The sequence below is a fragment of the Myotis nattereri genome, assembly GCF_964212035.1.
Source record: "Myotis nattereri genome assembly, chromosome: X".
In the NCBI taxonomy this organism is placed as follows: Eukaryota; Metazoa; Chordata; class Mammalia; order Chiroptera; family Vespertilionidae; genus Myotis; species Myotis nattereri.
This window is the reverse complement of record NC_138078.1, coordinates 36682254-36694972: the sequence shown is the minus strand read 5'-3', so window position 1 is coordinate 36694972 and position 12719 is coordinate 36682254. Positions and strand designations below refer to the sequence as shown.

General features: G+C 39.7%; 1 protein-coding gene across 1 annotated transcript; it reads left to right on the top strand.

Moving 5' to 3' along the window:
• Positions 1 to 7583: 7583 nt before the first annotated feature.
• On the top strand, positions 7584 to 8390 carry LOC308535953 (microtubule-associated protein RP/EB family member 1-like; the record flags this gene model as incomplete). Its single annotated transcript, XM_081114975.1, is given in 2 exon segments — positions 7584 to 7631; positions 7635 to 8390. Coding segments are annotated over 2 exon segments (804 nt in total).
• Positions 8391 to 12719: the final 4329 nt, after the last annotated feature.

Sequence of the window (12719 nt, the reverse complement as noted above, 5' to 3'; positions counted from 1 at the left end):
AGCCTGACTGGCTGCACTCCCTCATGAAAGATCCACTAACTCCATCCTCCAGACTCCAGGAAGCTTCATCCTGCCAAAGTTGGGCTCTCCTGGAGGTCCAGGCAGAATCCAGGACAGACTGGGTTGTATAGCCCTATGACAGGGGCCATTTTCCCCTTACATGCCCAACTGGAGCAAAGCTTTCCCTTCAAACAGCCAAATTTTGGTGCATTTGGGCTACACCTTCATGACTCCCTGAGAACTCATTCCTCCACAAAGGTCTTTGGGCACCTGGTGGATTTCAGCTAGCCTTGGTGTAGCCTGGGTCTGATGCTGAATGGCCTCAGACCCAGCATTGGCACTGAGTTTGAATCTGTATCAATCTGATTAACATTATACGCCCCTACCTGAGAGCCTACTTCACACAACTCCCAACTCGTACACTGCCAGAGGCTTTTTAAGTGACTGAGCCTAACAGGCAGCCAGCAGATAGAGGCAGATCTTAGGATGCCTTGGGCCTTTTCTTGACTTGCCCCTAGGCTTGGTACTGGAATAAGGCAACCTTGGTTGGCAACTTGGTCCTTTGACATACATGCAGGACCAGCAGAGGCAGCCACAAACTTTAGATTACTTTGTAGCCCCAAACATGTTCCTCAGGGTTCGTCATAGGCAGAATTTGTCAATTACCTTGAGTAAAGTCCCTATCAAAAGACTCTAGAACCAACACTCTTGGTGGCTAGCTTCAGACAACATCAGAGCAGGATCCAATTAGTTCCACCAACGGCACATCCAAAGAAACATCTTGGCAGGCACCATGCCGCACTAAGATAAATTCTGCTTCATGTGGTCAACACTGCCCAGCAGCTTGTACACTATGGATGGGGTCAATTCTAATAGTAAGCCAGCCTGAAAGTTGATTCCACACATAGGCCAACAGCAATCAAAACTCAACTATAGCAAAGAGGCCACATAACCCACACAAGGACATTCCTGAAGCATCCAGCTCAGGTGATCAAGGAGACTGTCCCACTGGGCCCCCTAGGACACCTATTATGTAATGCCACCCTAGCAAGACTGCGAGACATAGCAGGTTCTACCTAATACACAGAAACAAACACAGAGAGGCAGCCAAAATGAAGAGACAAAGAAGCATGCCCTAAATGAAAGAACAGGAGAAATAATGAATAAATAAATAAATAAATAACTACACTTGAGGAAAACAAGCTATCAGGTATAGAGTTCAAAACAATGGTTATAAAGATGCTCAAGAAACTTAGAACTTCAAAATCATGAAATAACACATAGGAACCATTAAAAGTCAGAAATTAAGAACACAATAACTGAAAACACCCAAAAAGCAGCATGGAGAATATAGTCAATTATGTTGAGATAATGGGGTATAGGGACAGGTGGGTGCATGGGGAAGCAGGGGGACCACTGTGTGGAGTACATGGTTTCTGGCCACTTTGCTGTACATCTGAAACTAGGGTGTTATTATATTGTATAAAATCTGTGATTGAATAATTTTTTAAAAACCCACCTTGGGATGAAAAAAAAAATCTAAACTTCAAATTATATAATCTAGGTGTGAATAACCAATATTGTATATAAATTTGGATTTACTGACTAAGAAAAATCAATACCTAATTTGAATTAAAAACTCAGACTGACTGTGGAAAACAGTATGGAATTTCCTCAAAAAATTAATGAGGGAACTCTCATTTGACCCAGTAATCCCACATCTAGGAATATATCCCAAGAAATCAGAAACACCAATCAGAAAGAACATATGCTCCCCTATGTTCATAGCAGCACAATTTACAATAGCTAAGCTTTAGAAACAGCCTAAGTGCACATCAGCAGATGAGTGGATTAAAAAATGGTGGTACTTCTACATAATGGAATACTACCCTACTATAAAAATGAAAGAACTCTTACCATTCACAGCAGCATGGATGGATCTGGAGAGCATTATGCTAAGTGAAATAAGCCAGTTGGAGAAAAATAAATATCACATGATCTCATTCATGGGGAATATAACGAACAACATAAACTGATGACCAAAAATAGATCCAGAGATAGAGACACATCAGACTGTCAAACTTCAGAGGGAAGGCAGGGAGGAAGAGGGGGGGTAAGAGATCAACCAAAGGACTGCATGCATGCATATAAGAATAGCCAATGGACACAGACACTAGGGGGGTGAGGGCATGTGCTGGGGGGTGGGGGTGGTTGGGGAGAGGTAATGGGGAAAAAGGAGACATATATAATACTTTAAACGATAAAGAATTAAAAAAGAAACTCAGGCTAATATGAGGTTTATATTCTATGTCTTTCAAAAATTAATCCAATAAATATTGCCTTTTGATGTTCAAAAAATAGAACAAAATTAAGGAAAATAAAGAGCTTCCAAAATAATTAGAAGCTAAATGAGTTTATTTCCATAAAATCAGCATTATAATAAGTGATAAAGGGACTTCTTTAAGAATAAATAAAGGGAGGAAGATGGTGGTCAGCAGGATGGCAGGAGGAAGTGTGAGTGAGTGAAAGGGGAGTGTGTGGATATGCGGTGTGTGTGTGTGTGTGTGAGTGAGGGACAGTTAGATGCTGCAGGAGGTTCAGGGGCTGGCAGACTGGGCTTTACTAGATAGAGACCTCCTTCTACTGCTGAAATCACTCCTGGGGCAGCCATCTCAACAGAAACCATGCCATATTGAAGGGGAGAGCTGCTGTGACCAGGAGCTCAGCCTCACCACCACCCAGAATATCCTTAGATGCCATCCAAGACTCTACAGGCATTCTGGCCAAAGACCTGCTACCTCTGTGACAGACCCACGGACACCAGGGCTCCACCCTCCCTGAATGCCAGCTCCTGTGGGTCCCAGAGTGCACCCCCCTCCTGCCAACCCACTTCGTAGTTCCCAAGCACCCTGCTAGTGAGTCTCAAACTGCACCTCCCTGCCCACCAAACCCATAGTGTCTCCCTGGGCCCGTGGTCCCGCAGGTTAATTTCTGGCTGTGTTCCCTGACTCCAAGACCACAACAGGGGCCCCAAATCCAACACATTCTGCCGACAAGCCTGGGACTACTCTCCCTGTCAGCCAAGTCAGTTGCATCAGCCTGGCCTTGCGCTTCCCTCAGGCAAGATGCTGACTGCATTCCCTGCCTGCCAAGCCGGTGGCATTACCTTGGCCCTGAGGTCTCAGGTGAGTTTCTGGCTGAGTTCCCTGCCATCAAGACCACAGAGTCAGCTCATGCACTGCACATCAAACAGGTAAGCTTCTGTCTGCATCTCCTGCCTGACAAGCCCATAGCATGGACCCTGGGCCCAGGGCATCCAACCTGCAAGCCTGGGACTGTGCTCCCTGTCCACCAAGACTGCAGAGTTGGCCCTGCCCTGTGTGTCCCACAGCCACACCTTGGTCTGCATTCCCTGCCCAACAAGCCCATGGCTTGGGCCCTGGATCCAGCACATCCTGCCAACAATCCTGGAACTGCTTTACCTGCTTGTCAAGACCAAGGAGTCAGCCCAGGCCCTTTGCATCCAGCCAGCGAGCTTTGGACCGGGGTTAGCAAGAATGGAAAGACCAAGAACCAACCCACAAAGAAAAGGAGAAATTAAAAAAAAAAAAGAAACTAAATGAAACTGAGCCATGAAACATGTCAGAAAAAGAATTCAGACTAATGGGCATACAGTTCATAAACCAGATGGATAAGAGAATCAACAACTTATGTAAGAATCAGGAGGAAATAAAAAATGATACAGCTACAGTAAGAAACACCATGAAAGGTTTCAACAGTAGACTAGAAGAAGCAGAGGATCAGATTAGTGACTAGAAGATAGGGCACCAAAACACACCCAATCTGAACAGCTATTGGAGAAAAAAATTAGAAAGCAGGAGGAGAACCTAAGGGAGATTTGGGACAACATGGAAGGTAGTAACATACATATAATACGGGTGCCAGAATGAAAGGAGAGGAGCAAGTATTAGAAAACCTATTTGAATAAATAATGACAGAAAAGTTCCCTGATTTGGGGAAGAAAAAAAGTCACACAAGCACAGAGTCCCAAGCAAGATGAACTCAAAGAGACCCACACCAAAACATGTTGTAATTACAATGACAAATGTTAATGACAAAGAGAGAATCTTAAGGGCTGCAAGAGACAGACAGAAAGTTACCTATAAAGGAACTCCCATTAGACTATCAAATGATTTTTCAACAGAAACACATCATGCCAGAATGGAATAGAATGAGGTATACACAGTGATGCAAAGCAAGGGACTGAATCCAAGAATACTATACCCAGAAAGGCTGTCATTCAAAATTGAAGGGGAAATCAGGAGCTTCACAGACAAAAAAGGGCTAAGGGAGTTTATAACTATCAAGCCAGCAATACAAAAAATGCTAAAGTGACTGTTGTAAAAAGAAATAGAAAGGCAAGAAGGAACACAGCACAAAGAATAAAAATGGCTACAAACAAGGACCCAACAATAATAACTGTAAACATAAATGGATTAAATGCTCTAATCAAAAGACATTGAGTGGCTGAATGGACCCTGTGATCCCACTTCTAGGAATATATCCCAAGAAACCAGAAACACCAATCAGAAAGGATATATGCACCCCTATGTTCATAGCAGCACAATTCACCATAGCTAAGATCTGGAAACAGCCTAAGTGCCCATCTGTAGATGAATGGATTAGAAAACTGTGGTACATCTACACGATGGAATACTATGCTTCTGTAAAAAAGAAGGAACTCTTACCATTTGCAACAGCATGGATGGAACTGGAGAGCATTATGCTAAGTGAAATAAGCCAGTCAATGAAGGAGAAATACCACATGATCTCACTCATTTCTGGATAATAAAGACCATTACAAACTTATGAACAAAAATAGATACAGAGGCAGAGCTGCCTCGAACAGACTGTCAAACTACAGCAGGAAGGCCAGGGAGGGTGGGAGGGCAGGAGGTAGGGGGGTAAGAGATCAACTAAAGGACTTGTATGCATGCATATAAGCATAACCAATGGACATAAGACACTGGGGGGTAGGGGAGGCCAGGGGAATGTCAAGGGCCAGGAAAAAAAAAGGGAGACATATGCAATACTCTTTGTAATACTTTAAGCAATAAAAATAAATAAATAAATAAATAAATATATAAATAAATAAATAAATAAAAATATTTAGTAAAAACAAAATAAAATTTTAAAGTACAATATCTCACCTCCAATTTTCCATTTCTGTTTAGTGATTTTGTGTACAATTAAACTCATTTATATATTTTCTGGCAGAAGACTTATAATATCCTATTACAAGTAAACTCCCCCTGTGTAGTATGGCAAAAAGTAAAGATAGGGAAGTAGAGTTTGACTTGGATTGTATGTCTTTTGGAAGAGTTTGGATACTATCTTATTTACAACAAGAATTCAGTAAAGTTTTGTTATAGGAAAGAGTGGCATAATGAAATTTACTTTTACAAATAACTTTGTGTTAAACTGCATAGGAAATAAACCAGAATAGAAATCGATTTATGTTATAAAGACTAACTTGGAATGTTTCGAATAGTCCTAGAAAAATATGGTAAAGTTTCAATCTAAAGCATAGATAGAGAGGGCCCAGATTAGGGTTAAAATGCCATTATTTGATATATTGTAGGTTGACTGTGAGATATTTAGAGCAAAATACTAGGTATACTGTAATGCTGTTTATAGGGATGGATAAAAAAAAAAGAGGTGAGTATTTGGAAAAAACATTAATCTGGTTATAGGCATTTAATTTGTCATTTCCTTGTTCTTGACCCCAGTTTCCCCCCAAATCAGTGGTTCTCAACCTGTGGGTCGTGACCCCTGAAAATACATCCTGCATATCAGATATTTACATTACGATTCATAACAGTAGCAAAATTACAGTTATGAAGTAGCAACAAAAATTATTTTATGGTTGGGGGTCACCACAACATGAGGAACTGTATTAAAGGGTCACGGCATTAGGAAGGTTGAGAACCACTGCCCCAAATAGATATGTAAAAACTGGGCTCTGTGTTCTGCAAAGTTCCACCTATTGTAATATATGACAATATTTTTTCTTCGTAGATGAAAAACTACAAAAGTTAGGACAATATATTTCATCATATAACAAGAGAATTGTTGGGGGGTTTTATTGCATGTACCTCTCTTACTGTGTTATGCTTCATGTTTTGATAAAGTAATTTGAAAAAGCAATGCATGCATTAAAATGACCATAGAATTGATTACAGTCAATTGAGTTTAAATAAGAGCATTCTATAGTTTCACTACCTACTTGAAATTATTTTGGTTACTTTTAAAAATGTCAGTCTATATATTGGTCAACGTTTTCATGGGCTTAAACTTTCAGGATGTCATATTGTAATTACCTTAGTGGACAGGTCATAGATAAACATTTTGGACCATAAGAAAATCTCTAAGAGTTTAGTTTTATTTTTAAAAAACTTTAAAATAATCATTACATCTTTATCCACTTGATATTTGGGAAAAACAGTTTAATTTACAGGTTTGTTAAATGATTTACAGAAAAATATTTTTTTAACACTGGAAAACTGAAAAAAAAGTAGAGCAATTTATACCTCCAAAATTTTAGAATGCTTAGCAAAACTATGTATTTTGTGCAAATAAAAGAGTGGAGCAATACCCAGTCCCCATATCTTGACTTATAATACCATTCTCTAATTACAAGAACCAGGACTCTCTAAAGAAATGGTGGATCCAAGGAATATGGCAAGAAAAACACAGGGTAAATGTATTTGTAAGGCTTCTTCAGAGAAACATAAAATTTAGTTTGTGTGTGTGTTTAAACAGAAAAATGTGAGAGAGATTTGTTATAAGGAATTGGCTCATGTAATAATTGAAACATCCCAAGATATGCAGTCATCAAGTGGGAGACCCAGGAGAGCAGATGTTATAGTTCTAATCCCAGACTGAAGATCTGAGAACCAGGAGAGTAAATGGTATATGTTCCGGTCTGAAACCCAGCAGGTGTGATACACAAAAAGAGCTGATGTTTCAGTTCAATTATGAAGGCAGCATAGACTGCTATTCCAACTCAAGGTAATTAGGTATGAGGTTCCTTCTTACTTGAGGAAGGGTTAGCCATTTTGATCCATTCAGGTATTCAACTGATTGGATGAGGGCCACTCACATGAGGGAAAGCAATCTGCTTTACTTAGTCTACTGATTCAAATGTTAACCTCATCCAAAAACACCCTCACAGACAAACCCAGAAGAATGTGGGACCAAATATCTGGGTACCCAGTGGCCCAGTCAAGTTGACACTTAAATTAATCATCACAATGAACCTAGAACATCTTGTAGGGCCAGAAAATAAGAAAGTGCTCAAGAGATAAAGAATATCAAAGGATCAGAAATTGTGCCCTATGTTCATAGCGGAATAATTCACCATAGCTAAGATTTAGAAACAGCCTAAATGCCCATTAGCAGATGAGTGGATTAAAAAACTGTGGTACATCTACACAGTGGAATACTACACTGTGGTAAAAAAGATGGAATTCAGAGTCTCTATAAAAGGAGCCGGCGGACGATGATGAGCTTTTACGTCGAAGATGGCAGTGAACGTATATTCAACGTCAGTCACCAGTGAGAACCTAAGTTGACATGACATGCTGGCCTGGATCAATGAGTCCCTGCAGTTGAATCTGACAAAGGTTGAACAGTTGTGCTCAGGGGCTGCCTATTGTCAGTTTATGGACATGCTGTTCCCTGGCTCCATTGCCTTGAAGAAAGTGAAATTTCAAGCTAAACTAGAACATGAATACATCCAGAACTTCAAAATACTACAAGCAGGTTTTAAGAGGATGGGTGTTGATAAAATAATTCCTGTGGACAGATTAGTAAAAGGAAAGTTTCAGGACAATTTTGAATTTGTTCAGTGGTTCAAGAAGTTTTTTGATGCAAACTATGATGGAAAAGACTCTGACCCTGTAGCTGCCAGACAAGGTCAAGAAGCTGCCGTGGCTCCCTCCCCTGTTGCTCCGGCTGTGAACAAACCGAAGAAACCTCTCAGCTCTAGCAGTGCAGCTCCACAGAGGCCCATTGCGACACACAGAACTACTGCAACCCCTAAGGCTGGCCCCGGTGTGGTGCGAAAGAATCCTGGTGTGGGCAATGGGGACTACGAAGCAGCTGAACTGATGCAGCAGGTCAACGTATTGAAACTTACTGTCGAAGACTTGGAGAAAGAAAGAGATTTCTACTTTGGAAAGCTAAGGAACATTGAATTGATTTGCCAGGAGAACGAGGGGGAAAACAACCCTGTATTGCAGAGGATTGTGGACATTCTCTATGCCACAGATGAAGGCTTTGTGATACCTGATGAAGGGGGCCCACAGGAGGAACAAGAAGAGTATTAACAGCTTGGACCAGCAGAGCAACATCGGAATTCTTTACTCCAAATCATGTGCTTAACTGTAAAATACTCCCTTTTATTATTTTTAGAGGACTCACTGGTTTCTTTCCATAAGCAAAAAGTACCTCTTCTTAAAGTGCACTTTGCAGAAGTTTCACTCTTTTTTCAATAAGTTTGAGTTAGGAGCTTTTACCTTGTAGCAGAGCAGTATTAACATCTAGTTGGTTCATTTAGGGAACAAAGAGGCTGACCATGGGCTCACCATATGGATGCTGGTAACACTGATTGCTGGGGAAGGTGTTTTTATGTGATACGCTGAGGTGGATACCTCAGTAGTGAAATGTAAAGACTGATTTTAATTTTAAGCTAATGTGAAATCTTGGCAGAGAACGTTTTAATAAATGAATGCCTTAAGAGTATTTAAATTACGTTTGCATATTTCAAAATATAAAATGTAACCTGATAGGAGAGTTTGTGTGTGTCTGGGAAGGAAGGGCCAGAACTTGGAACCTTTAGAACTTGTTGTTCACAGGCCTTGCAGAGCTGCTTGAATCTTCATAGGCCTAACCTTGGCCCAGAAGGAAAATTTTAAAAGTTGCTCTCTAAAGCCATTTGGTGTCCTTGACCAATTGCATCTCTGCAAGAGGCATTGTTGGCTGAATGAATAGAGGGTATGTTTCAGCCCTGAGATATTTGAGTTGAATAGCTTGATATTCATTAAGCATTTCTCTGATGATTTTTCCAGTTAACCCTAAAATTTCTGTGTATTGCGTCTTTGGGAAATGAGGTGTGTTCCGTTTTAAAATCTAACAACTACTTTCGGGGACTTGCCCACATCTCTGGGATTTGAATGGGGGTTTGTGTCCCATTTTGCTGTCTTTAAGTTTACATTTAACATGTTTTCCTGCATCCCTGGCCCACCGGGGACTCCTCTTTGGCTCCTTAAAGTTTACTGCTTCGAGTGAAAGTTCAGCAGGCAGGTGATCATGCTGCAAGTTCTTTCTGGCCTTCTGACGAAGGGAGTGAGCAGCGAAGGCTATCGCTACCCTGAGATCTGCAAGGCTGGCTGTTTTTGGTACCTGCTGTCCACAGCCCTCCACTGTTATCAGAATACTTTGCCAGTGCACTAATCTCTTTGGAGATAAAATTCGTTAGCGTGTTACTAAATGTTAATTTTCTTTTGCAGAAAATACAGTACCATGTCTGAATTAATTATTAATATTTAAACTATTTCATTCCTTAACACCCCTCATTTGCTTTGCCTACCTTCTATTCAGTTCCTTTGTTTGGCAGAATTCTGCAAAATGTGTGTCACCCACTACTGAGCTTGTTCAGCCCCTGATGTAATTGTATTGATTTGTTGATGGTGGTAGTTTGTCCTAAAATGTGTGTAGAAAGCAGGTATTTTATAATAAATTGTTGTGTAGTGCATGCTCTGTGTGAAATTCAGAGAGAAACCCAGATTCAGTGATTAACAATGCCAAAAATGCAAGTAACTAGCCATTGTTCAAATAACAGTGGTGCTATTTCTCTTTTGTGGCCTTTAGACTTTTGTTGCCCTAAAATTCCATTTTATTGGGAACCCGTTTTCCACCTGGTCTTTCTTGACAGGGTTTTTTTTTTTTTTTTCTACTTTTAAGCAGTTTCTAAATAAAATTCTGTATTTCAAGAAAAAAAAAAAAAAGACGGAATTCTTACTGTTTGCAACAGCATGGATGGAACTGGAGAGCATTATGCTAGGTGAAATAAGCCAGTCAGAGAAAGATAAATATCACATGATCTCACTCATTTATGGAATATAATGAACAACATAAACTGATGAACAAAAACATATCCAGAGACAGAGAAGTATCGATCAGACCATCAAACCTCAGAGGGAAGGTAGGGGAGGGTGGGGGTAAGAGGGAGAGATCAACCAAAGAACTTGTATGCATGCATATAAACCTAACAATGGACACAGACAACAGGGGGGTGAGGGCATGAGTGGGGGTGTGGGGATAAGGACACATATGTAATACCTTAATAAATAAAGAATATTTTAAAAAAGAATATCAAAGGGATATAAGATCCAGCCTGAAAGAGCTTCAAAGGATCAAACCTGGAATAATTTGAAAAAAATATTGTAGGGAATATTATAGAGGGAAGGTGGGTGAGTGTCAAGAGATTAATCAAAGAACTTATATGCATATATGTATAACCCATGGACACAGACAGTAGTATGGTGAAGGCCTCAGAAGGTATGGGTAAAGGATGAAAGGGGTCAATGGGGAAAAAAAGGAGACATCTGTAATGCTTTCAACAATAAAAATAAATTTAAAAATAAATTTAAAAATAAATATTATAGTATTAGATTATAACCCAAAGTATAAAATAAATACCCATGAGTTAATATATATATATATATATATATGGCCTAAGCGACCCGCCGCTATGACACACACTGACCACCAGGGGGCAGACGCTCAAAGCAGGAGTGGAAACCACAAGCATGGAAACATGGAACAGACTGATGAATCTCAGAGGGAAGGGGGGAGGGCGGGAAGAAATTAACCAAAGATCTTATATGCATACTAGAGGCCTATGCACGGATTTGTGCACCAGTGGAGTCCCTCAGCCTGGCCTGCAGAGATCAGATGAAACTGGCTCTCCAACATCTTCTGAGGGGTCCCGGATTGCGAGGGTGCAGGCTAGGCCGAGGGAACTCACTGAGCCTCTAGTACTGATATAAATGAGTAATTGAACAATTAAATAAATTGAGAAACAAAGACACTACTTCCCTACAGAATTCTAAGTGATATGCATTAGATACTTTTCTTCCTCAAAGAAGTAGAGATTACACTCACTTCTTGCCTGTAGGCTTCCCTTCCAAAATCAGTTTAAATAAAAGGAAATATGATAACTGTGATGGCTTGAATGTTCATTTTCTCCCAAACTTTATATATTGAAACCCTAACCTTCCATGTGATAGTATTTGGAGATGGGTCTTTGGGTAAGTAATAGATTTAGATGATCTCATGAGGGTTGAACCCTCATGATAGAATTAGTGCCCCTATAAAAAGAGGAAAACAGATATCATTCTCAATGCATGCACAATGAGGTGATAAGAACACACAGCAAGCAAGCAGGAATCTACAAGCAAGGAAGAGGGCTCTCATCAAGAATTAAATCTCTTGGCACTCTGAGCTTTGAATTCCCAAACTTCAGAACTCTGAGAATTAAATGTCTGTAGTTTAAGCCTTTTAGTCTATAGTATTTTGTTATAGAAGCCTAAGCTGACAATAACTTTATAGTGACTAGTCCTGACACTGTCTCAAGCACATGATCAAATCAATATCACCAATGATGTCATGTTTATAACCTTATAACCCCTGATACAGAAGGGCAATTTATCTCTGTGGTATTCTTCCAAACCCATAACCCCTATCTAAGCCTGAGTAAAACATTAGATGAATGAAAATTGAGGTAAATTTTAACCAAATACAGGGTGTCCCAAAAATGAATATATACTTTAACAGCTGATAACTCAATTTTGAAAATGGAATGTATTTCAATAAACACTGCCTTTATAATTATTCAAAATGTATATATACATTTTTTGGGACACCCTATATCTGACAAATAATCCTCAAAATTCTCAAGTTAAGAAGAAACAAGGAAAGATTGAGAAACTATTACAAAGCAAAGGATACCAAGAAAGCATGATTATTAAATGCAATGTAGTATCGTGGACTAAATACTGGAACAGAAAAGAAAACAGAAACCTATTGAAGTCCAAATGAATTCTGGAGTAAAGTTAATAGCAATGGGCCAATGTTGTTTTCTTAGTCTTGACAAATACCCCATTTTATATTATAGTAAGCTATTAATAAAGGAAAAATAAATGCAAAACATCTCTGTACTATGTTTAAAATTTTCTGTAAATATAAAATTATTTTCAAAATAAAAAGTTGTGGTTTGTTGTGTGTAGATGTACAAAATAAGGATCTCTTACCCTTTGAAACAACATGGATGGAACTGGAGATTATTATGCTGAGTGAAATAAGCCAGTCAGAGAAAGACAAATATCACATGATATCACTTATATGTGGAATCTAATGAACAAAATAAACTGAAAAATAGAACCAGAGGCATGGATATATGGAACAGGCTGACAGAGGTCAGAGCATAGGGAGATGGGGGTGACTGGAAGAAAAAAGGTGAAGAGATTAGCCAAAGAACATATATGCATAGCCTATGGACACAGACAACAGACAGGTGAAGGCCTGGGGTGGGGTGGGAGGTGGGTAGGTGGGTGGAACAAAAAAGGGAAATGGGGGACATCTATAATACTTCA